Source organism: Ursus maritimus, unplaced genomic scaffold, assembly GCF_017311325.1.
Source record: "Ursus maritimus isolate PB19 unplaced genomic scaffold, ASM1731132v1 scaffold_28, whole genome shotgun sequence".
NCBI lineage: Eukaryota > Metazoa > Chordata > Mammalia > Carnivora > Ursidae > Ursus > Ursus maritimus.
In genome coordinates, this window is record NW_024425341.1 from 34948696 (window position 1) to 34975340 (window position 26645).

At 40.9% G+C, this 26645-nt stretch overlaps 1 protein-coding gene across 3 annotated transcripts in view; it reads left to right on the forward strand.

The window, feature by feature from the left end:
* The window catches only part of PRIMPOL (primase and DNA directed polymerase), a 48192-nt gene that overhangs the window by 15847 nt on the left and 5700 nt on the right, over nt 1–26645 (forward strand). The window contains exons 8-13 of one of the 3 annotated variants that reach the window (XM_008710486.2): nt 2684–2831; nt 10023–10310; nt 21313–21475; nt 23105–23193; nt 24968–25057; nt 25135–25243. In XM_008710486.2, coding sequence (XP_008708708.1) covers nt 2684–2831; nt 10023–10310; nt 21313–21475; nt 23105–23193; nt 24968–25057; nt 25135–25243 — 887 coding nt within the window. The remainder of the gene's footprint in view (nt 1–2683; nt 2832–10022; nt 10311–21312; nt 21476–23104; nt 23194–24967; nt 25058–25134; nt 25244–26645) is intronic. The other 2 variants (XM_008710487.2, XM_008710488.2) reach the window with 2 other exon arrangements.

Genomic DNA, 26645 nt, shown 5'->3' on the forward strand with positions numbered 1-26645 from the left:
TTTTATCCATTGTATATTCGTTCCTTCTTTGTCATGGAATAACTGACCATTTAACTGTGGGTTTATTTCTGGGCTCTCTATTCTGTTTCATTGATTTATATGTGTACTTTTGTGTCAGTACCGTACTGTTTTGATTCCTATAGCTTTGTATTATAGTTTGAAATCTGGACGTGTGATACCTCCAGCTCTGTTCTTTTTTCTTAAGATTGCTTTATCTAGGGGTACCTGGGTGGCTTAGTCGTTAAGCATCTGCCTTGGGCTCAGGTCGTGATCCCAGGGTCCTGGGATCGAGCCCCACATCGGGCTGCCTGCTAAGCGGGAAGCCTGCTTCTCTCCCTCTCCCACTCCACCTGCTTGTGTTCCCTCTCTCACTGGCTGTCTCTCTCTTTGTCAAATAAATAAAATATTTTTTTAAAAAATTGCTTTATCTAATTGTGATCTTTTGTGGCAGTCTCTACACAGCTGGGCTCACCTGCTGGATGTAGCAATGTTATGCCCCTACGAGCAGGGGGAGGGGCAGAGGGAGAGGGAATCTGAAGCAGAGCTGAGTGCCCCATCCCATGACCCTGAAATCACGACCTGACCTGAACCAAGAGTGGGACACTTAACTAACTGTGTCTCCCAGGTGCCCCAGGATTATTTGATATAATATAATCGTCATACATATTTACATGGAGATTAATTTCATTTATTGGTTACTTTGTATAACAAGTGTAAAATCCAGTAGGTAGTTTTCCCTTTGAGTCTCCAGGTGAAAAGGCATAAATTAGATTAATTCTTATCTTAACAGATGGTTAAGAAGTAACTAACTTACAATGGCTAGTGATAACATATCATCCTTTGAGTCAATGACTTAACTGACAAATTTTAGTAAGGCAAGCCTTCCCTGCTGACAGGTAACAAATAATCATATTTTTAACTTGTGGATTTTATAGTTTTAATATTTAAATGTCTTAAATTTTTATTTAAAGTTTTACTTGGGAAAGTTAACTTAGATGATTAGGATTGCTTTTTGTTTGTTTGTTTAACCTATGGAGTTACTACATTTATTCTGTATAGCTCCAAAGTACAACACTAGACTCTGTTCATTTATCAACGTTTCAGCCTCTAGGTAGCGTCAGTGTGTCTAGGCCCCGGAAGACCATGGTTTAGCCCACAGAGACATGCTTCTGCCTTCATAGAATTTATAGTCTAATAGAGAATAACAAATTAGGATAGGTTTAGTTACCATAATAAAAAAAAACGTGGCTTAAACAAGATAGAAATTTATTTCTCCCTCATGGAGTGTCTGGATATGGCTCCATTACATTAGAGACTGGGCTTGTTGCTTCTCTGTTTCCTGAGATGTTGCTTTTCTGTACATTGTCCAAATGGTCACTACCACAATGTCTGCTTTCCAGTCGGTAGATAATGAAGGGACGGGCACTCCGCTCCCCTGTAAGAGTGTAACTTAGAAGTCACCTGCTTTCCTTCTGTTCACATTCCATTGGCCTGAACTTGTGGCCACACCTTACTGCCGGGTGTCTGAGAAGTGTGGTCTTTATTCTGGATGGCCTTGTTATCCAGGGAATCAGCATTCCATCTCTACAGAAGCAGGGGAGAACAGATAGTGAGGGACAGCCCCTATAATGGAGCAGAAAGTGAAGTCACAATAATCACACAAATGAACATAAGACTGTAGTTGTGTAAGTACTATCACCGGGGACAGAGTATGAAGGGGGAATTGATGTAGAGAGGGAAATTGAGGAGGCCTCTGAGAAAGTGAGAATTTACTGAAGAATACAGAGCGCGTGGAAGGCGTTGCTATAATAATGCCAAAATAACATGAATAAATACAAGTGATTATGTAACTGTTAGGTATCTAAGTGCTTGGCAGTTTACAAGCATTTTGCTAATGTCAAAATAACCATGTATGGTAGTTCTTAGTAACTTCATTTTGCGAGTGGGAAGACAGGTTTCAGAAGAGACTTGTGGCTGCGGGGCCAATGCTTGTAAGCAGGTACAGGTGCTGAGCACTGTGCTAACTCTTTACTCTCATGTTGTCATTTCCTCCTAACAATAATCCCAAAAGTTAGGTCAGATTATTATCCCATTTTGCAGTCGAGGGATGTAAGGTTTGGCCTTGACCAAGGTCACAGAGCTGGTAAGTGGGAAAGCCAGTACTCACACCTAGATCTTTCTGATTCCAAATTGTGTTCCTATCCCCGTGCTTGCTGCCTTCTCATAATGCATAACTGCCTTCAGTGTCAGCAGCGTCTAGCCCCAGAGGGCTGTGTTCTTGGAGTAGACGGCTCAGTATGTCTGAGGAACCTTCCAAAAACTGAAACTATGAAAAATGGAATTAGTGACTTTTTAACTCATAGATGATAAAGAGCTGCTTAAAAAGAAATGTATTTGTTGTGCTAAAAAATAAATATATTTATTGTGATTTTAGAGATTATAAGATAAATTTTTTGAATTCTAGGAAGTCTATACTCCTGAGAGCCTGTGACTTTTTGAACATGTGTGATAATTTAAATATGTTGCATACTTCTATACATCAGTAATGTGGTGAAGTTGTTACATAGTAAATATGCAAATAATAAAAAAAGCTAGAGTTTTACCAAGATATTTGAATTTTCTCACGTAAGAATTTTAAAGCAATTTGAACTATTAATTACTTACCTTTTACCTGTGTTTTTAGCATGTTTGTAAAGCACTTCAAGAGCTATATGGGGTTCATTGTTCAGCCGAAGATGTTTTCAACTTGGATTCCAGCACTGATGAAAAATTTAGCCGCCATCTAATATTTCAGCTCCATGATGTGGCCTTTAAAGATAACATTCATGTTGGTAGGTATCCTGTTTTTTAAAAAGTCATGGAATTCTGTTAAAATCCTCATATTTTCCTTTTCCTCCTAAAGTTTTGTAAGTATGTGTTGGGTTTTATGGTTATTAACCTGTCCTAAATAATGAAATGTGATTTTTCACATCTTCGGGATTTGCCTTTAGTTCTAGACCTACCCTCCTCTTCTAGACACATTTTAGACACGTTAACCTACTCAGGAGGTCCTTGGCATTAATGGCTCTTGCTAGAGATTTTGGGATGGCCATGCAGTGCCTGGTACTGGTTTCTGCTCCAACAGGAGACATTTCAGAAGTTTTCTGGGTAATGCATGAGAGGCGTAATTCAAGTCTTATCTGTGATACCTCAGAGCTGTATTTCTGTCCTTCACTTCAGCCTTGCCTTGGCCTTGGCTTTTAGTCCATGAGGACTGGGGCTTGGGCTCCAGACCACATCTGGAGAGGCTTTTTTATTGATTATTGCTCCAGGCCGAACCTCAGGATTGGGAAAATGTCTACATATGTAAGCCCGAGAAGGTAATGGGGTGTTTATCTGGGACTGGACATTGAGAGATGCAGGCCCCGGTATAAAATGAAGTCCGTCTGAGGGGGGGCAAGTAGGCAGAATGGGAACACTGAAAATCAAGGTCTAAATAGAAGCCCAAATCCTGAGTGTTTATCAAAGCAGCAGTAGAGTGAGTGTTTCTAGGTCTAAATGGCAGATGACTAACTGAAGTTCCCGTAATAGGTAATTCATTTCAGAACTACATTTGTTTGATAGTTTCAGGGGTACCTAGGGGAAAAGGCATGAACATAGTTGCTAAAGGACTAGCATAGAAGTCAGGAACCTAATTGCTAAATTAGATAATGCTAGGTCACAGTGACCTAGTTTGCTATATATGAGGGGCTCCTATTATCTCCCTATTTTGTGTTTCATAGTTGGACATTCCTTCCATCTTTCTTTCATCCCTTAGATATTGATAATTGTAAAATCTATCCTTACCGTCTGTTCATTCTGTCCTTAACCTTGATTATCATCCAGTCTCAAGTCATCAACACATAGATGGTAATCAAAGCCCTAAGTCTTTGTCTTCAGCCAAGATTGTCCTCCTTGATGCCAGACCCTTACAGCCAACTGCCTATTAAACATTCCCACATAGATACTTCAAACTCAGCATTCCCAGACCAAATTCCTCATTTTTCCCCTAAACTTGCCCTTTTCTCCTGTGATACGTATATCAATGAGTAGTATCCATCATCTACCCAAGTGGAAATATTGGTATCATCTCTGAGCTCTTTTCTCTCAGCTTATTTAGTCATCCAGCTGGAGTGATCTGATTATACCACTGATGCGCCTCAGACCCTTCAGGGATTGCTCATTGCCTTCAGGAAGATGCCCGGATGTCTCAGTTTGCAGAGGCCCCGCTGTGCCCTAGCCTTCCCTCACACCACCTGACCCTTGTAGTGTAAACCCTGACAGTGTTTTGTTCTGTTGGAATCCAAGTGCCTGAGTTAAGCTTCGATTGTTGAAGCATCCATTTCAAAGACCACTATTTCAAGAAACATTGTCAGCCACACTGTACCCAGCCAGGCTCTTTAGATTCAGAAATTCTGATTGATGTCAATAATGACCTTTGGGCCTCTTGTTTTCTCTTCCTTGCTTTAAATTCCTGCTCTTCTGGGGCGCCTGGGTGGCTCAATCATAAAGCGTCTGCCTTTGGCTCAGGGCCTGATCCCAGGGTCCTGGGATCGAGCCCCGCATCCGGCTCCTGACTCTGCTGGGAGCCTCCTTCTTCCTCTCCCACTCCCCTTGCTTGTGTTTCCTCTCTCAGTGGCTGTCTCTCTCTCTCTCAAATAAATAAATAAAATCTTAAAAAAAAAAATTCCTACTCTTCTGTTTTAAATTCACCAATAAGGCGTGAGCCCAGGAAACCTTAGGGCTCCACCCTCAACCCCAATAAAAACAGAATCCCCCCACCCTTGTGTTTGCCTACACTTTCTACTGCTCTCTACCCAAGAGCTTGCTCTGTGGCCCCAGGTACTTAAAAGTAATAAACCTTTATTTTTATTTTCAAAGTTTCGCATTGCTTGTTACTGCAGGGCCTCTTACAGTCGCAATGAGAGCCACAAGGGCCAGTCCTGGTCCAAAATAGGCCTTCTCACTCTGTCCTTGACTTAGCTCCCGCTGGGGCCACATTGTCTCTTGTCTATGGGCCTTTGCACTTCTTGATGCTGCTCTCTGAAAACACGGACTCCAGTTACCTGGGGTGTGAAGACTCCGTGTAGATATCGTCAAATGAGAAGCCTTTTCTGCCATGTCCCGAGCCCAAAGACTCAGGGCAGCGCTTCGTCCAGGGTGCTGAGAGCCCCGGGCTCCGCGTGTCCAAGCAGTCAGCACTTCTGAGGTAGCTTTCTGTGCGGTGGTGGTTTTGTCGTCTTGATTTATGTGCCACTTCACGTGTCTAGGGCAGGGACGCTTTCTTGTTCACTTTTTATTTCCAGAGCTTAGCACGTAATAATATCTTTGTCAGTAATACTCGTGATGGAGCAGTGGCGGCAACAGCAGTAAATACAAGCAGGCGTTTGGTCGGTACATGCTGAGCTGTTAGCGGGCCCGAGTGCCAGGCTCTCCGCTCTGCGGAGTCTCGAGCAAGATTTTTCTTTGATTCTATTCAGTCCTTGTAGTCTCGTAGCCGCAAGGCTGGAAATTGAGCTTGGTCGCCAGGGAAGACGGGAGAACAGAGACCTGTCAGGTAATCAGCAGTCTCTGCTACAGATGGCTTCTGAAAGCAGGTGACATTCAAGCTGGCTCGGATTCCTTCACAGAACCAAAGTGAGAAAGGCTTCACTCTCAGAACAGCATACACAAAAGTATGGAAATAACAAGTTGGAGGCTAACCTCGGGGCAGAGGGGGTCAGAAACCTCTTTCCTCCAAAATTATGAACGCCAGGACCGGAGATGCAGAGATGACGAATTAGTCCAAGATTTGCCCCTTCAGTTCCCGTCCCTCCATGTATGTCCTGGTGACATTTCTAGCTCCCATTGTCAGCCTTTCAGAAAGTACAATTAGAGTAAGCGGAAGCCATCAGAGAATGTTTGCAAAATGTGTAAGTTTGATCTGCCTAAAATACCCCTCTGCCAGCCTGCCATAGACCTGAAATTCCTAGGATTGGTACATTCTTTTGAGTTATCCCCAGGCAATAAAAGGCCTGTCCCGGCATTAATGATGAGGGCGAGGGTGGTAAGACTGGGGGAGGGAAGAAGAAAGCAGAGTCGTTTTCTGGAAGGCTATGCTGGAATTCATGCTTCTGATACTGTCATTGTTGTGTCCCGGCCACGTCAGCTCCCTGCCCGGCCCGCCGAACGCTACCTTCCCCAGCCGTTCTGCGGCCCTGCTTTCACTTCTCGCACTGCCCTCCCCATCAAGTACATGTGATTTTACATTTCCAGGAACATTAACGTTACCAATTTGTGTTTGTATTGCTTTGTTGTCCGTGCTACATCATGACTTCTTTTTAAAGAGTTCAGTATTTACCGCAGTTCCCTCATTCCAGAGACCATCCTGCCTGTATGTCGTTGCAAGGATCGAATGCTTTTCCTTTCATTTTGATGTATAGTGTTTTATGAGCCACTGGGTGTGTTTCATTGGCAGAGAGTAATTACTTTGGAGAAAGAGAATTTTAAATTTAGAGCATGTGTATTTAAAAGTTTAAGCTGTCTGGTCAATAAAGTGACAGACAGTAGCAGTTTTAGAAATTAAAATTTAAGTTTCTCTTACAGCACTGTGTTTCCCCAGTATTGTTATACATGAAGCAACCTAACCAAATTCTCGCTTGATTTTATGGTATAAGTAATACATGAGAGTTAAGGAAATTCTGGATTGTCAGATCATCTTTCTCGGTAAGATAGGACCACCAGTAGTCAGAACTCTTCGAATGCAGTACACGTATTTAACTGCTTTCAGTCTGGGCCTCACTTATGATGCCGCAGCCCGTCTCGTGACCAACGAGAGGGAAAAGCAGGAGGAACAGCAGTTGTGGAAGTGATGGCTGTGAATGTCGGGGTTTCTAGGGCGTATTATGACAGGAAGAGGAGAGAAAAGCAGCTCCGGAGAAATTTGCTGACATCCTGACTCAAGGCTATGGCAGAGATTCTCTCTGTTTATGCCTTATCTCGGTAGCCCTGCAGATGCATATACACCTTTCATTCTTTAACCCATTAATTGTCAAGATAAGTTCTACTCAATTCGTATTAATAAAAGTAGTGCTCTCGGGGCGCCCGGGTGGTTCAGTCAGTCGGTTAAGTGTCCGCTTGTGGCTGAGGTCGTGGCTCAGCGGGAAGTCTGCTTCTCCCTCTGCCCCTCACCCCCACTCTGCGCTCGCTCTCTCTTGCTCTGTTCTCTCTCTCTCAAATAAATAAATAAAATCTTTAAAAATAAAATAAAAGTGGTGCTCTCTTGGTGGTAGTACGTTAGGCTCAGGCTCATGCTAGCAACACTGACACTTCTTCTCGAACCAACCTTCCTAAGATGATCTATTTATTTACTTATTTTTAATTTTTACAATGGAATAAAATAAAATTTATTTTAAAATAACAGTAATTAGAGAATCTTGCAAGTCAGGTCACTAGAAAGTTGTCTTTTTTTTCCCCAAATTTCTATTTAAATTCTAGTTAGCCAACAGATAGAGTAATATTGGTTTCAGGAGTAGAATTTAGTGATTCATCACTTACATACAGCACCCAGTGCTCCTTAACACCCATCACCCATTTAGCCCATCCCCCGCCCACCTCCCTCCATCATCCCTCAGTTTGTTCTCTCTTGTTAAGAGTCTCTTTTGGTTTGCTTCCCAGTCTCTTTTTTTTCCCCCTTCTCATATGTTCATCTGTTTTGTGTCTTAAATTCCACATATGAGTGAAATCATATGGTATTTGTCTTTCTCTGATTGACTTATTTTGCCTGGCACAATATACTTTAGCTCCATGCATGTCATTGCAAATGGCAAGATTTCATTCTTTTTAATGGCTGAGTAGTATTTCAGTGTCTGTGTCTGTGAGTGCGCGTGCACGCACACACGCCACATCTTTATCCATTCATCAGGCAATGGACACTTGGGCTCTTTCCAGAGTTTGGCTATTGTGGAGAATGCTGCTCTAAACATTGGGGTGCCGGTACCCCTTTGAATCTGTATTTTTGCATCCTTTGGGTAAATATACCTAGTAGTACAGTTGCTGGGTCATAGTGTAGTTCTATTTTTAACTTTTTGAGGAACTTCCATACTGTTTTCCAGAGTGGCTGCACCAGTTTGCATTCCTACCAACAGTGTAAGAGGGTTTCCTTTTCTCCACATCCTCGCCAACATCTGTTGTTTCCTGATTTGTTAATTTTAGCCATGCTGACAGATAGGAAGTGGCATCTGATTGTGGTTTTATTTGTATCCCCGATGATGACTCATGTAGAGCATCTGTTCATAGGCCTTTTAGCCATTGGGATGTCTTCTTTGGAAGAATGTCTGTTCATATCTTCTACCCATTTCTTAACTGGATTATTTCTTTTTGTTTTTTAAAGATTTATTTATTGTTTTGAGAGAGAGATTGGGGGGAGGAGCAGAGGGAGAGAATCCTCAAACAGACTCCCCACTGAGCACAGAGCCTGACCTGGGGCTCAGTCCCAGGACCCTGAGATCATGACCTGAGCCAGAACCAAGATAGATGCTCAACCAGCTGAGCCACCCAGGCGCCCCTGGGTTATTTGATTTTTGGGTATTGAGTTTGATAAGTTCTTTATAGACTTTGGATACTAACCCTTTATCGGATGTGTCATTAGCAGATATCTTCTTCCATTTCATAGGTTGCCTTAGTTTTGCTGATTGTTTCCTTTGCTGTGCAGAAGCTTTTTATCTTGATGTAGTCCCAATTGTTCATTTTCACTTTTGTTTCCTTGCCTCCGGCAATGTGTCTCGTAAGAATTTGCCACAGCTGAGGTCAGAGAGGTTGCTGTGTTCTCCTCTAGGATTTTGATGGTTTCCTGCCTTACATCTAGATGTCGTTCTTTCATTTTGAATTTATTTTTGTGTATGGTGTAAGGGAATGTTCCAGTTTCATTCTTTTGCATGTTGCTGTCCAGTTTTCCCAGCACCATTTGTTGAAGAGACCATCTTTTTTCCATTGGATATTCTTTCCTTCTTTGTCAAAGATGAGTGGACCATATAGTTGTGGGTCCATTTCTGGATTTTCTGTTCTGTTCCATTGATCTAGGTCTGTTTTTGTGCCAGTACCATACTGTCTTGATGATCACAGCTTTGTAATAAAGCTGGAAGTCTGGAATCACAAAGCCTCCAGCTTTGGTTTTCTTTTTCAGGATCACTTTGGCTATTCAGGGTTTTTTGTGGTTTCCTATAAATTTTAGGATTTTTTGTTCTGGCTCCCGTGAAAAATGCTGCTGTTATTTTGATAGGGTTTGCACTAAATGTGTAGATTGCTTTGGGTAGTACAGACATTTTAACAATGTTTGTTATTCCAATCCATGAACAGAGAATGTTTTTCAATTTCTTTGTGTTCTCTTCAATTTCTTTCATTAAGTATTCTATAGTTTTCAAAATACGGGTCTTTCACCTCTTTAGTTAGGTTTATTTCCAGGTATCTTACTGTCTTTGATGCAATTGTAAATGGGATTGATTCCTTGATTTCTCTTTCTGCTGCTTCATTATTGGTGTATAGAAATGCAACAGATTTCTGTACATTGATTTTATATCCTGTGATTTTGCTGAATTCATGTCTTAGTTCTAGCAGTTTTTTGGTGGAATCTTTTTTTTTTTTTTTTAAGTAGGCTCCATCCCAGTGTGGAGCCCAGTGCAGGGCTTGAACTTTCGGCCCTGAGATCAAGACCTGAGCTGAGATCAAGAGTTGGATGCTTAACCGACTGAGCCACCCAGGTGCTCCTGGTGGCATCTCTGATGATATTTGTTGTAAGTGCCACCGAGCTACCCTGCCAGCGGGAGTTGAAAAAGTAAAAGATTGCACAAGGGGAAGGAAGTAACAGGAGAAGTATGTTACAGTTTGTAATAACAACTCACTTTTAAATCCAGAAGTCAAGAAAAGAAACCTTACTGTGTAAAGTTGTCATGTGTAGATTTGTGCCTAGATCTTGAGTTGCAGTTTGTGGAAAAGAATTAGATTCATTATAATATTTTTTCTCCTAGGTAATTTTGTGAGAAAAATTTTGCAGCCTGCTTTTCACTTAATTGCCAGTGAAGATGATGATAGTATTTCAGAGACCACGGGCCACGGATTTTCCCATTTTCCTGAAACGCCAATTAAACAAGGGATTTCCTTTAGCGAAATGTCCTCAGATGAAGATAGAGGAGAGAGCCGGACACGGAATTCGAAGGAACAGGAGAGGCTGGGGTCAGCTGAGCAAAGCAGTCCTGACCTATCATTTTTAGTTGTGAAGAATAACGTAGGAGAAAAGCATCTTTTTGTAGACTTCGGTAAGTAAGATGTCAGCTCAGCTGCCTGTTAGGCTGTCTTCATGTACCTCCGTGAGTGACCCCCAGTGCCCATTTGTCACTTTGCTTAGGATTCTTGCTGCCACCATTGCTCCATACTGACCAAGGAACTACTAGCAGAGTGTGATCCCTGCGCTAGGGTGCTGGGACGCGGCGAGGCTTCTGTTCAGAGATCTTAGAGCAGTTCCTGTGGGACAGAGGCCCCAGGCTGCCCCGAGTTCCAAAAGAGAATCCTTAGAGCTGGCACTTCCCCCGGAGGGTCCAGAGGATTTGTGTCAGGGGACTCTTAACGGGGCAGTTGGACCAGCGCTCTCCAGTACTGGTAACAGGTTTAATTAGGTGAAATACATGTTAAAAACCGACAGTATAAAAATGATACTTTTATGTGGCAAAATGAGGCCACTGGTCTCTTCACTGAAGAGTTTTGCAGTGAGTGCCAGAGGGTCATTTCATCAGCTTTTTGACTATCCTCACACTGGTACCTTCCTCACGCACGCTCTCTTCCACCCTCCTTGCTTCCGGTGCCAAGGCTGAGGATGTGTGAGGCACTGGGCAGGATGCAGCCTGGTTGGGTAACACATTGGCCACTCAGGACCCCTAATTTAGCTGGCTCCAATCTGGTGAACTAAACCTCATTTTTTTAAGAATTTCAAGTAGGCTTCACACCCATCGCAGGGCCCAACCGCGGGCCTTGAGCTCACGACGCTGAGATCAAGAGTCAGATGCCCAACTGACGGAGCCACGCAGGCACCCCTAAACCTCATTTTTATACGTGGTTCCAGCTTGTGGTTTGAAAGCTGTGAAGAACACATTTTGGCATTGAGCGTTAGAGCAGCTGAGAGGGTTTCGGTGTGTAGTGGCTGAAGGAAACTAGGTTTAACTTGCAGGCAGGATTATCAAGCCAGCCAGGCCACGAGTAGGGAAGGGTCCCTGCCATAGTTTATACCTTCCTAGCTAGCCGCCCCGACAACCAGGTGCCAGAATTTGGAAACATAGATAAGCGCAGCGCGGTGGTTTGGGTGTGAGCAAGCATGAGTTACGAGTAGAGGAGCGTTCTTCCAAGTGACAAGTGTTGTTTTGTTAGCAGAATATCCTCTCCAGGTTGTGCCAGCAGGCAGTAAAGCAGGGAGAATGCCTAACAGGAGGTGGTTCAGGGGGAGCAAAATAGCCGATCACTGTGCTCTGCCTCAACCCCAGTATTGAAGACCCCAAGCAGAATACCCCGGTTCATGATGGTTAGCCTTAGAGGTCAGTTTACTGGACTAGCAAGGAAATGTCCACGATACACTTGAAAGAAGGATTTCAAGAGTATATCCAGAATAATTTATGTACCAAAAAGGACATTCCTTCAGGCATCTTTTGAAAAGGTCAGGGATTTAATAGTACACGCCAAAATTGTTTTTTAAAGATTTTATTTTTTTAAAGTAATCTCTACACCTAACCTGGGGCGCGAACTCACAACCCCGAGATCGAAAGTCGCATGCTGTCCTGACTGAGCCAGCCAGGTGCCCCACGGGCCAGAATTTTTTGAGGAAGCTTTTTATTGAAGTATAACATTCAAACAGAAACATGAGTAATTTGTGAGTATATAGGTCAATGAATTACCGCAAAATGATCATGCCCTTGTCAGCACACCTCCCTAGATAAGAAACAGAAGATTCCCAGGATCCCAGACTCTCCTCCATGTTTCTTCTAGTGAGTACTCTTCCTCCTCCCCGCAGGTGACCGCTAATCCATCTTCTAACACCACAGATTAGTTTTGCCTGTTTCTGAACTTTATCATTGGAATCCTATAGTATTTGTGGCTTGCTTTTTTACTCTCTTAATGGTGTCTTTGATGAATAAAAGTAACTTTAAATAGTAGTAGTCTAATTTATCAACATTTTCCTCTTAGTGTTTCTTGTATCTTTTTAAATCTTTCACTGTTCCCAAATTATGAAGATATTCTCCTACTTATCTTCTAGAAGACTTCTTTTTTTACCTTTTATGTTTAGACCTACAACCCACTTGGAGTGGATTTTTGCCTATTGTGTGAAGAGGAGTTAAGATTCATTTTTTTCCCCTATATGAATATCCATTTGTCTCAACACTGTTTGTTGAAATAACTATCCTTGTCCTAAAAGGACATCTTTGTCATAATTCAAGTGTCTATATGTTTGGTCTTTTCTGGATTATATTCTGTTCCGTTGTTATATTGGTCTATTTTTGTACCAGTACCATTACTGTCTTAATATAGGTGTTTTCTTTAAGTCTTGATATCCAGTGGAAATCCACCAACTTTGTTCTTTGAAATTTCTTGGCTGTTCTTGACCATTTGCACTTCCATTTAAATTTTAGAATCCACTTGTCAGGTTACACATGCACATGCAAACACACACGCACTCTGCTAGAATTTGATTTCGTTTGCATTGAATCTAGAGATCAACTTGGAAAGAATTGACATTTTTATAACGTTTAGTGTTTCATTTCGTGAACATGCTTTGTCATTCCACTAACATAGATGTTCTCTCATTTCTCTCAATGTTTTATAATTTTCTAAACAGAGAACTTATATATTTTTTGTTAGATTTACTCTGGGTATTTGGGTTGTTTTTGTTTGTTTGGCTTAAAAACAAACATTTATTTCTCACAGCTGAAGAGGATAGAAGTGCAAGATCAGGGCACCAGCACGGGTGGGTTTTGGTGAAGTCCCTGTCCTGGTTTTCAGATCACGGTCTTCTCATTGTATGCTCACATAGTGGGGAGAGAGCGGTATTTGATTTTTTGATGCCTCCCTTCTTTGGGATTTTAGCACCAGAAATACTCACCGCCTTGGAAGCTCTTTAATTGTCTGAAACTTTTTTTCCTAAATGATTTGCCCCGCGTTTCTATTTATTTACAACAGGAGGGTTACCCCCAAATAATCTCATCTCATTTTCTGTTTCTGCATGTGGCATTCTTCCATACCAAGTCCACTTTATCTTAATTTATATATTGCTTTTATTTTGTTTACAGCTGATAAAAAATACTTTTTTCATTTGTATTTTTGTTTACGTGAAGGTGCGTTTTTCTTCTGCCTTCACTTTTTTCTCGAGGTGTGATTGACATGCCTCATGACATTAGTTTCAGGTGTGCTGATCTGATGTTGATAATGATCTGATATTTGTATATATTGCAAAATGATCACCACAGTAACTCTAGCTAACATCCATCACCATACATAGTTACAGAACTTTTTTCTTCTGATGAGAATTTCTAAGACGTACTCTCAGCAACTTTCAGATATGCAGTACGGTGTTATTAGCCGTGTTTGCCATGCCGTCCATTACATCCCCTGGCTTATTTATGTTAAAACTGAAGCTTGTGTTTTTTGACTCCCTTTACCTATTGGCCGACCCCCACCGCCCCACCTCAAGCAACCACCAGTCTGTTCTCTGTATTTATTGGCTTGGGTTGTCTTTTTCTTAATTTTAATTTTTAGATTCTCTATATAAGTGATATGGTATTTATCTTTCCCTGTCTGACTTATTTCATTTAGCATAATGCCCTTAAGGTCCATCTGTGTGGTCACAAATGGCAGGATTTTTCTCTCTTTTTTTTAGTTGGTTAAATAATATTCCATTTTGTGGAGATACATATATATTTTTTCTTGATTCATTTTCTTTATTCGTTCATCTGTTGATAGACCCTTAGTTTGTTTCCATATCGTGGCTATTGTAAATAATGCTGCAGCGAACATGGTGATATGTCTGTCTTTTTGAATTAGTGTTTTTATTTTCTTCAGATAAATACCCAGAAATAGAATTGCTGGATCGTGTGGGAGTTCTATTTTTAATTTTTTGAGGAACCTCCGTACTGTTTTCCCCAGCGGCTGCACCAGTTTATATTCCATTGACAGTGCACAAGGGTTCCCTTTTCTCCATACCCTCATCAACACTTGTTATTTGTCTTTTTGATACTAGCCATTCTGACAGTATGAGGGGATATGTCATTGTGGTTTTGATTTGCATTTCCCTGATGATTAGGGATGTTGAACAGCTGTTGGCCATCTGTATGTCTTCTATGGAGAAATGTCTATTCAGATCTTCTGCCCATTTTTTAATCAGATTGGTTTCTTTTTCCTATTGAGTTGTATGAGTTCTTTATATATCTTGGCTATTAACATCTTATCAGATACATGATTTGCATATATTTTCTCCCATTCAATATGTAGCCTTTTCATGTTGTTGATGGTTTCCTTTCTCTGCAGAAGTTTTTTACTTTGATGATGTCCTGCTTATTTATTTTTGCTTTTGTTGCCTTTGCTGTTAGTGTCAAATTTAAAACACCATCGCCAAGATTCAGGTCAAGGAGCCTACTGCCTGTTTTCTAAGAGTTTTATGGTTTCGGGTCTTAAATTCAAGTCTTCATTTCATCTCGAGTTAATTTCTGTGTATGGTGTGAGACAGTGCTACCGTTTTATTCTTTTGCATGTGGCTTTCCAGTTTTCCCAACTCATTTTATTGAAGAGACTCTTCTTTCCCTATTGTGTATTCTTGGCTCCTTTGTTGTAAATTAATCGAGCAGATATACTTGATTTATTTCTTTGCTTTCTGTTCTGTTCCATCGCTCTGAATCCGTTTTCATTGCCAGCCCCGTACTGTTTTGATTACTGTCGCACTGCGGTGTAGTTTGAAATCAGGAAGCATGATGCCTCCAACTTTGTCCTTCTTTGTCTGGGTAGCTTTAGCCATTCTGGATCTTTTGTAGTTCATATAAATTTTAGAATTCTTTGTTCGATTCTGTAAAAAATGCCATTGGGATTTTGATAGGGACTGCACTGAATCATAGCTTGCCCTTGGTACTATGGACATTTTAACAGTATTCTTCCAGTCCAGGAGCTTGGCATAGCTTTCCATTTGTCTGCGTCATCTTCAGTTTCTTTCATCAGTGTTGTTTATAGTTTTCTGAGTACGGGTCTTTCACCTCCTTGGTTAAGTTTATTCCTAGGTATGTTACTCCTTCCGACGCAATTGTAAATGGGATTTTTTTTTTAATAGGATTGTGTCTTAATTTGTTTTTCTGATAGTTATTGTATAGAAATGCAACAGATTTCTGTATTGATTTTGTATCCTGCAACTTCACTGAATTCATTTTTTCTAACAGTTTTTTTGGTGGAGTCTTTGGGGTTTTCTACATAGAAATTTCTGTACATAAACATTTGCAGATAGAACAGTTTCACTTCTTCCTTCCTGGAATCTGGATGCCTTTGATTTCTTTTCTTGCCTACTTGCTCTGGCTGGGACACCCAGTGCCGTGTTGATAAAAGTGATGAGAGTGGGTGCTCTTGTCTTGTTCCCGATCTTCGAGGAAAAGCTTCCAGCTCTCACCTCTGAGTCTGATGTTGGCTAAGCGTGTGTTACATACAGACTTTATCATGTTGAGCTGTGTTTCCTCTATGATCACTTAGTGGAGAGTTTTGATCATACGTGGGTGTTGAATTTCGTCAAATGCCTTTTCAGCATCTATTGAGATGATCATTTGATTTTTATTCAGCCACTTTGCTTTTATGAAAGACCCACAGTAGTATGGCAGCAGCTTTTCTCGTAGAAGTGAAAATCCTCTTTGGAATCTTTCAGTTAGTGAAAACGCGTAGTAATGTTGTAGATCTTTCATGAAAGTAAAGTGTTGTAACGTGAACTTCCAGAAAGTGGGGGATACCCCCGTATTGTTGAATTTGGTTTGCTGTTATTTTGTTATTTAGTTATTTGGTTGAGAACATTTGCATATGTTCATCAAGGATATTGGCCTGTAATTTTCTTTCTTCTCTGTTTATTTTTGGTGTCATGGTAATACTGCTCATGAAAGTGAATTTGGAAGGGATCCCCCCTCTTCTGTTTTTGGGAATAGTTTGAGAAGGAACATATTCTGCTTTAAATGTTTGGTAGATTCCCCTCGAGAGCTATCTGTTCCTGGGCTTTCGTTTGTTGGGAGGTGTCTGATTGCTGAGTCAATCTCCTGACAAGTAATCAGTCTGTTTTCTATTCATGATTCAGCCTGGGAATGTTATCTGTTTCTGGGAAGTTGTGCGTTTTTTCATGTTGCCCCATTTGTTGGGGGGCAGTTGCTCACAGTGGTTTTCTACGATCTTTTGTATTTCTGAGGTATCAGTTGTAAGGTGTCCTCTTTCATTTCTCACCTCATTTTAGTCCTCTCTTTTTCTCCGTGGTGAGTCTAGCTAAAGGTTTGTCGATTTTGTTTATCTTTTCAAGGAACCAGTTCTTGCATTCATTGATCTTCTTTTTAAAGTCTGCATTTCATTTATTTCTGCTCTGATCTTTATTATTTTCTTTCTTCTACTAACTTTGGGTTTGTTTGCTGTCTTTTTCCTCATTTCTTGAGGTGTCAAGTTAAGTTGTTGGAGATTTTTCTTGCTTCTTGATATAGGTATTTATCACAGTGCACTTCCCTCTCAGAATTGCTTTCGCTGCATCCCATAGGTTTAGGTTTGTTATATTTCTTTTTTTTTTTTTTTTTTTTTTTGGTCTCTAGGTATTTATCCATTGATTCCTTTGTGACCTATTTTTTTCAGTAGCATGTTGTTTAATCCCCATATGTTTGTGAATTTTGCAGTTTTCTTAGGATTGATTTCTAATTTCACAGTATTGTGGTCAGAAAGATGCTTCATATGATTTCAATCTCAAATTTGTTAAGCCTTATTTTATGGCCTGACGTATGATCTGTGCTGGAGAATGCTCCATATGCACTTAAGAAGAATGTATTCTTTTGCTTTTGAATGGAACGTTCTGTATGTATCTGTTATTTCCATCTGGCTAATGTGTGGTTTGAGGTTGATGTTTCCTTATTATTGATTTTCTGTCTGGATGATCTATCCATTGATGTAAGTGGGGGTACTGAAGTCCCCTACTATTGTACTTCTGTCTATTGCTCCCATTAGGTCTGTTAATATTTGATTTATATATTTGGGTGCTCCTGTGTTGGTGCCTAAATATTTGTAGGTGCTATATCCTCTTTTTGGAACGACCCCTTTGTCGTTATGTAATACCTGTCTTTGTTTCTTACTGCAGTCTTTGTGTTCAAGTATTTTGTCTGACCAAAGTAGAGCTACCCCAGCTTTCTTTTGGTTTCCATTGTGTGGAACATCTTTTTCCATCCCTTCACTTTCAGTCTGTGTGTGTTCTTACTTCTGAAATGGGTCTCCTGACTGGGAGTGTATAGATGGGTCTTGTTTTGTTTTTATCCTTTCAGCTACTGTATGTCTTTTGATTGGTGAGTTTAATTCATTTACAGTAATTACTGATGCTTATGTACTTGGAGCCATCTTGTTCATTATTTTCTGGCTGTTTTTTAATTCTTCTTTATCTTTCTACTTCTCTTGCCCTCTTCCTTTGTGGTTTGATGAATTCCTTAGTGGCGTGCTTCGATGAATTCCTTAGTGGCGTGCTTCCTTTCTCATTATCTTCTGTGTAGCTGTTACAGCTTTTTGCTTTGTGGTTACCTTGGGGCTTACATATAATGACTTACATGCGTAACAGCCTATCTTAGGTTTATAACAACGCATTCAAAGCTGTACATTTTTACGCTCTGCCCCCATGTTTTACGTTTCGCCTCTCACATTCTACATCTTGTTATCTTGTGTATCCCTTAGCTCATTATTGTAGTCGCAGTTGTTTTTTACTACTTTCGTCTTTTAACCTTTACACTAGCTTCACACTTGATTGATATACTCCTTTAATATGTAGTTGCTTTTACCAGTGAGATTTACACTTTTATACATTTTTTTGTTAAATAATAAGCAACAACCTCCACTTTGTTTTTTTCCAGCTTAAAGCTGTCCCTTTGACATTTCTTTTAGGACTGGTTGAGTAGTAATGAACTTTTTTATCTCTTGCTTGTCTGGAAAACTCTTTATCTGTCCTTAATTATGAATGATAACTTTGCCAGACAGAGTATTCTTGGTTGGGAGTTTTGTTCCTTCAGCAGTTTGCATATATCACGCCGCTCTCTCTGGCCTGCAACGTTTCTGCGGAAAACTGTGCTCACAGTCATATGGGGTCTCCTTGTATGTAACAAGGTATTTTTTTTTCTTCCTTTAAGAGTCTCTCTCTCTCTTTTTTTTTTTTTTTAACTTTTGGCATTTTAATTATAATGTGTCTTGGTGTGGCTCTCTGTGCTGCATTCATTTCACTTGGAACTTGCTGTCCTTCCTGAATCTGTATGTCTTTCCTTCCCCAGGTTATTGAAGTTTTCAGTTATTTCTTCAAATAAGTTTTCCGGTCCTTTCTCCTTCTGGGATTCGTATAATGTAAATATTAGTCTGCTCAGTGTTGTCTCAGAAGGCCCTTAAGCTATCTTCACTTTGTTTCATTCCTTTCTCTTTCCACTGCTCTGTTGGGTGAGTTCCTCTGTCCTGTCTTTGGGTTCACTGACCCTGCTTCATCTAGCATAGTGTATTTTTCAGATCAGTTTTTGTATTTTCAGCTCTGTGACTTCTGTTTGCTACTTTCTTACATTCTCTGCCTTTTTGTCGAGCTCTCACAGTGCTCATCCATTCCTCTCCCAAGTTGAGCGTCTGTATGACCATTACTTTGAGCTCGTTATCAGGTAAATTACTTATCTCCATTTCATTAAGGTTGTTTAAGAGTTTCGTCGTCTTTGTTCGGAATGCATCCTCTGTTCTTCATTTTGCTTGACTCTGTTTGTGTGTTAGATGAAATAGCATCCCCGCCCCGTCTTGAAGGGTTGGCCTTATGTAGGAGATGAACCTTATCCTTCAACCCTGTTCTAGCTCTTGGTTGTTTCTCAGACTTTTATGATCATCCAAGCTGCCTGTTTTATTTTTAATAGTTTCCGGGACTTCAGAGTATGCCAGGCCCAGTCAGTGTCCCAAAGGGGAGATCTCATTCAACACCTAGATTCAGGAGATTGGAAGCCAGACCCTCAGGCAGCAGCTTTTAAAGAATGAAAATATGGACAGTCGTGTGGGACCGCAGGTGTAAGCCCCACTGACCCTCAGGTAGTACGGAGGTGTCCCATGGACGGTACTCGCAAAAATCAGGCCTTGATGAGCAGATAAAGCTCCTTTCTGAGAGATGCTGGTGAGCCATCGTGAGGTAGAAGGAGAGCACAGAGACAGCCTCCCCCGGCCTGTGTTTCCTGTGAGCAGCTCTGGAGCTCCTAGACGTGTGCCAAACTTGAAGACTGCCCCTCAAACCAAAACTCTAGGACAAGTGAGTAGGCCTCTTTCCCAGACGGCGGGGGGTGTTTCAGTCTGCTGTCCGTGCAGTGCCCTGAGGGTGGGAGCCATCTAAGAATTGTCTCTGACTGTTGGAGTCTCATGAGTCCCAGGAACCGAAGCCCCCTGGCCACCAGAGCCAGGTGATTGAGGGTTATCCCCTAGGAGGCCGCTCCAAAAAGCAGGGTACTGGATGTCAAAACTGGGGTGTGGGACGCGTATCCAAGTTCCCCTCCGAGAGAGCCGGTGCTGTGAGGCACAGCAAGAGAGGATGAAAATACAACCTGCCCGCCAAGGTCTCAGGAAAGTTTCCAATTAGCCCCTGGGTGTGTGTTTCATTAGAAGCCTGTCCCAACAGCTGCACCAGTGATGATAAGCTAACAGGCTTAGAGAGGCTGAGCTCCTGGGCCTGTTGCCTCTTGTTGTGCCCCGGCGATGGTCACGGTTTAAGAACTCCTTCTCCATTGGTTACAGTTCCGTAGGACCTGTGAGTGTCAGTCCCCCCCAGCCACCAGAGCCAGATGGAGAGGAATCCCCTGGCAGCAACTGCAAAAATCAGGGCGCCGAGCAAAGGGCATAAGCTCCATTCTGGAAGATAGCTGTGAGCCGGATGAAGCAGAGGGAGAGTGCACAAATTACGTGCACTGAGCTCCGTTCCCTGGGAGCCCTTCCGGAGGCTCCTGTAAGCGCGCCAGGCCAGAAGCCTGCCCCTCGGGCCAGAGCTGCTGCACAAGCGAACGGGCCTCGCTCTCAGGAACGGGGGTGTGTTTCAGTCGGTCTCTGCGCAGTGCCCTGGGAGTGGCAGTCTCCCGAGCACTGTCCCTCCAGTTGTTACAGTCCTGGGCACCCAGGAACGCAAGCCTCCCTCGCCTTCAGAGCCAGGTGACCAAGGGATCACCTGAAAAATGGGTCACCATATGTAACAACTGGGGCACCAGACGTGACTAGACACTTTCCTCCAGGAGATACTGGTGCTCTGGAGCACAGCAGAGGGGGAGCCAAAGATTGTGTCTGCTGGCTGGAGTGAGGCAGAGGGGGCGGGCAAAGATGGCACCCACTCAGAAAAGGAGGGGGAAGAAAGGGGGGGGAGAAAAAGAAAAACGATGGCACCTGCTGGCTTTAAAGAGGCAGAAAAGAGGAAGGTGCCCACCACCTCCATCCCTGGAGAGTATCCCTCAGTCCAGAGCTTTAAAGTTTGGAAATGAGTCTCCTTCACATAAAGTCTGGGCACTTTCGAAGGGCCGCTTCTGCACGAGGCCTTGGGGTGAGTCTGCGCGCGAGCCCTTAAGAGCCTTCCTCAGTTTGCCGCAGCCCAGTTGGGGTTTCAAAGCCAGATGTTTCTGGGGCTCATCTCTTAGGTGCAGGTCTTAAAAGTTGGGGTACCTAATGTGAGGTATGAATCCTTAGCTATCGGGGAGAAGCTCTGGATTTTGAATTCCCTTCCATTTGTAGGTTGATGCACTGAGCGTGGGGCTTATGGCGAGATTGTGTCTCGGCCTTTCCCACCGGCTTCCATGTGGTTTCAGTCTCAGTTGGTGAAGGAGTCAGTCTGCCGAGTTTTAGGTTTCTTTCAGAGGAAATCGTTCCCAATACAGCTGTATCTGGTGTGTTCACATGTGGAGGGGAGTTCAGGATCTTCCCGCATGGGCACCTTGACCCAGAGCCAATTGTTTCTCTAATAATGCTGTACAACAGTAATTTAATATTTGCTGACTATAAAAACAAAGCACTGAAAACATGCATTCATAATTGTTTTATTTTTGATAATAGGAGTTTATACAAGAAATAGGAACTTTCGGCTGTATAAATCATCAAAGATAGGAAAACAGGTGGCTTTGGAGGTTGCTGAAGACAACAAATTTTTTCCCAAACAGTCCAAGAATATTTCTGAAGAAAATCAGTATTTCCTCTCTTCTTTGGTCAGCAATGTCAGGTACATAATACCAGAATCCAACCGTTGTGTATTCATGAATGCATATTAAACAGTGAATGGCATTGTATAGTACCAAAATGTGAATCGTGTAAATTCGTTCTAACTTAAGAAAATGGAAGTTCTTTAAATTCTAGGTTAACTTTTTTTTTTATACGAAAGAAAATGAAAACTACTTGTATTCCATTTGGAAATAGAGTTACTATTAATATATACTTTTCATGTGTCCACATTCATACATATAATTTACACACCTCCTTCATTCAAAGAATATTTTTTGAGATCACTATTTATATGGTTATATCAGTTGTTTTATTCACTTAACATTAGATCATGAATATCTGCCAAGTTAGTAACTTGCAACAGTTAGTTGTAATTAAAACTTTTACTGCCTATATAATTTTCCATTATGCTAGTTAACTTACTGTCAGTTTTGTTGTTGACTACTCAAGTTGCCACATTTTGGTCACTTTTTAAAAGTATAAAAGACCTCTTTCAACAGAAACGTTTGCCTTCATTTCCCTGTGTCTGGGCTGACAGATTTTGTTCGTCCAAACCAGGTGTTTAATGATCAGACTGAATTGCCTTGCTCCATTAAGTTGCCTGCTCCTTTTTCCTGTGCCTTCCCTACATCTGATTCTCAGGAGAAATCCCATAGAAATAAATGTTAATAAAATATGTAAAATACTTTGCTGGGGGGGAAGTTGTGTCTGGATGTCCACTTGCCAGCAGTTACCCAAGGGGGTGGAAAGACAGGGGGGTTTTCTTCATATTATTCCTGGACTTTGAGTTTTTTCATGACATTTTTCAGAAGTAACATCAAAGTCTTCATTTCCTTACCTTTGAAGTCTCAGGGAGTTGGAAGGTCAAGTGAGTGAGAACCGCACGTCAGTGGACAGCCGTGTCCGGCCCACGGCACCTGCTCAGTAGACGCTAGTTGTTAGCATAGCAGTTCCACGATTCTGGAAGCGCCGTGGGGTGGTGGGAAAATTGTATGACGACTGCTGGTCCAAGAGTGGGATCTTCCTTTGTCTTGTGTGGGAAAAGCGCCACAGCCTTCCCGTAAGACAGCCTGCAGTCCTCTCTCCCTGTCACTAAACTCCATTTCCTTTGTAGTTTCAGTATTCCACAGAAGTGGAGAGTTCTTCTACTGAATATGGTTTCCTTAATTTTCTTTTGTGTGTCCGAGTGAATACTAGGTGTATTTCTTCCTCAAATGAAGGCTAAATTCTTGAGGGTTATGAATGTGTCTTTCAGTCAATTTTAATTCATTTTTTCCTTTGCTCGCATCCCTCCTTCCTTCTCCCCCCCCCCCATTATTCACACTTTTCAAATCATTGTAACAAAAATTTCAAAGGCTCTGTACATTTGAATAGAATTATGCACTTCATTCTATGGCTTCAGTCCCAGAGTCCTCTGATTCACACTGGAGTTGAAAGTATTTTAAATGAACACCAGACTACTGTTCTTATTGGTGTTTTGTAGGCAAATGTGACTTAATTGTCCTGGAAGAATTAGCTGTTGAATAAAGGATTTTAATGTGGAACTATATGAAATTCAGTTTCCTTTCTGTAGCCGTTTCTCTTTGATTCTTAGGTAACGTTGCTTTGTTTCTTTTGATGTTTTCTTCAGATTCTCAGATACTTTACGAATTCTGACATGTGACACATCTCAGAATAAACAAAAACGAGTTGAATGTTTTAACAGTACCAGGACTAAAGGTAATTTTAAGAAAACAATTTCCTGTGAAAATTTAAGGATACAAAGTCTATTTTGCCTTAAAAATCTTAAATCTTCAGAATTCGTATCTACTGATCCTTTAAAACAACTTAGTTTCTATTCAAAATGGAAAACATGTAAAGAAAAGGTATTTTTTAAAGCTTATTCACTAATTTTTATTATATGGTGATTTTGAGGAAAAAAAAAAACCTAGAAGAAAATAGAGTAGATTGTTTGTGAAAGAAACCCCTATTAAAAGAAAAACTAAAAGTTCTCTTCGCCTCTGTCCACAGTCACAGATGGGCAGCCGTTGTTGGTTTCCACGGAACCCGGGGAGCTTTCCCTGTATTCTCTCATTCTTTTAATCGCTGCAAAGTGTTTTATGAAATGTGTATGTTCTTCATTCTTACACTGAAAACATACGAGCTTTTTCTAAGATCCTTTATGTTAACTCTGCAGTTAATATTTTACACACATATTTTGGGCCATCATTATAATATCAAAAAACCGGAGACAATTTAAATGTACAACAAAATGGGATTGGTTACTTACTATCACATACTCTGTGGCCATTTAATTTAAATTTATAAAGCCAACATAAAATGGGAAATGTCCACTTATGATGTTAAGAGAAAAAAGTAGACTGAAATTATTTGGGAGGTATGATCCCAGGTTCATTAAAAACGTGTATAACGTTTTCTTAGGTTTATTTTCTTCTGGTTGTTTCACAGTTATTTCTAGACGTTGATTTGGACTTTATTTGTCTCATTTCTGCTTCAATATATTTTCCAAAATCTCTCCAATTATGTATATTACTTTTGTAAGTGAAATATAGGCTTTAAGAAAAGTAGGTAGTTCTGTGTTTAAAAATTAAATGACATTTTAAATAAATTATCGTAAATTATTCCAGTAGATTCTTAGATACAAAATATAACTGAATTGTCAGAGCCCTACAGCTAAGGGTCATGGGAGAACACACCTATGGCAAACAAGTGGAGTTTGGTCCTGGCTTCAGTGTGGAGAGCTCCTGCCATGCAGAACTTTGGGGCATCTCAGGAAAAGGGTATTAGAAAAGATTTATTGTAGGATGCAGGCTTGAGTTAGGTGCTTTGGAGAAGTGTCTAAGGAGGCATGGATTTGCTTCGAATTGGGTACTGTCAGAGGAGATTCTGTGATTGAATATCTTCATAAATTTTATCTAGAAGGAAGGCAGATTACAGTAGGTTAAAGCTATAACTGGTAAAGAATCAGCAGTTACTTATATTGGATAAGATGGGAGGTGTCGGTCATTTTTGCCATTAGGAAAATTCATGTTTTGTCTGCATTCAGACATGAATACAGAATGGTCTTGTTTTTGTCATGAATCATCTTGGCCACAGAGTGGCCTTATCTGGTGTTGAAATTCTGGGAAATAATCTCTGATTAGCAAGGAAAACACCAGGGCTGAGCTGTGGGTGCCCAGCCTGCTTGTAACAACACCAAGGCCTAGCTGATAGTAAGTAGTAGACCAGCTCTGGGTGTAAGGGGTTGCTTTTCTCTTTATCAAAGTGAAGAAAGCAGTTGAAATGATTACAGGTGCTTCTTATGAATATTAACATTTGACTTAACTCAGAGGTTTGAATTTTCCCTGCTTGCTTGTAGGGCAAGCAAGCACCCAGGACTGCATAAAAGCCATGGAAACAAAAAAGCTGCAGGAGCTCCAAAACCTAGAATTGTCCTGAAGAACAGCTTAACATTTGACTCTTTAACTGTAATTAATTTTTCTCTCTGTTGCAGCAGAAAACATTGAAGGTTATCATTGTTCACCCTACCCTGAAATTGACCGGTTTGTTCTTTCTTTGGTGAATAAAAATGGCATCAAAGGCGGTAAAGATAATCTTATTCCTTATTCACTGTAATATGACGGAGTTTTAATACCTTTAGAAACATTATTTGTATTTTAGGAATTCGACGTTGGAGCTACTTTTTCCCGGAAGAATTACTGGTTTATGATATTTGTAAATATCGCTGGTGCGAAAACATTGGAAGAGCCCACAAGAGCAATAATATCATGTAAGTAATGTTGTTTACTAATGAGTTCTTTGTATTTAACCAAAATTATTTTAAATGTTTATAATTTTTACAGTTGAATATAAAAATGATTTTGGTTTTTACAATAAATTTAATTATATCAAATTTGGGTTATTTTATAATATTGAATTTGACTATCTTAATTATCACCTTGCTTTATAGCAGTCATCTTTATTTGTAGTTTATTCAGTAAAATAATCCCTTAGATAGTATAATCTTGAGAAGAGAAAGACAGACTTGAGTGGGGCTAGGAGGAAATTAGAGGCAGTAGACAGGTGAGTGAACAGGGACGATGAAGTGTCTCTCCCTCGTCTGTTGCCTGTTGGTCCTTGACAGCTTATGGAGTGTAAATTGAAATTGAGCAAATTTGGGTGAAAAGGAAATTATTCAGTGCTAAGAGTTGGAGTTAAGGTTAACATGGTCAAGACAAAGAATGGTATTGGGGCACCTGGGTGGCTCAGTGGGTTAAGCGTCTGCCTTTGGCTCAGGTCATGATCTCAGGGTCCTGGGATTGAGCCCCACGTCAGGCTCTCTGCTCAGTGGGGGCCCTGCTTCCACCTCTATGCTTTCCCCCTCCCAAATAAATAAATCTTAAAAAACCAAAAAAGACAAAGAATGGTATTGAAGGGAATCCGTGTTTACTGAATGCTTGCTGTATACACCAGGCCCTGTTTACTGAGTGCTTGCTGTATACACCAAGCCCTGTTTTAGGAGTTTTCTTTAAAATCCCCCTGACAAAAGGAGAGGAAGTAAAGGCTGAAACAGAATTTTAGATAATACAATGATACAGTGAGAATAGGAATAAGACAGAAACCCAGTAGTTATCAGTTATGATATGTGAAATTTTGCTATGTCTTATATTTAATATCAAAGCTGAGACTTCTGTATATCAAGTGTATACAGCCTGTGTGCCAGACATGAGAAAAGATCGTGAAGCTTTTTCCAGAAAGCTGGAAACATCTTGGGTAGCACCATTTAATGCTATCCTTCTGTATGTAGATTAGCTCAGTTTAAAAAAAGTCAAAAACTGTATGCTCAATATGCAAAAGCTATCGCATAGAATGACACAAAGGAAAAGCTCCCCCCCGGCCCAGAACCAGTGATAACTGTGGTTACGATTTTGGTGTATCTTTCTAGTCTTTTACTCTGTGCATATAAGTTCACCAGAAAGTCATTATCATAAGGTGATCGTCTGTTAACTTTTTGAGATTCCCAGGTTCCTACATATTTCTTTCTGAAAAATCACCTGATTCCATTATGTATCCATAATCTCTTCTTTTTCTGAACTATGAAAAAAAAAAGCATGGATTATATCGTAGGTACACCTCAGAGACTAACACTGACACGATCACTTGTCCTGTCTGCCACCCACCGTAAGAAGCAG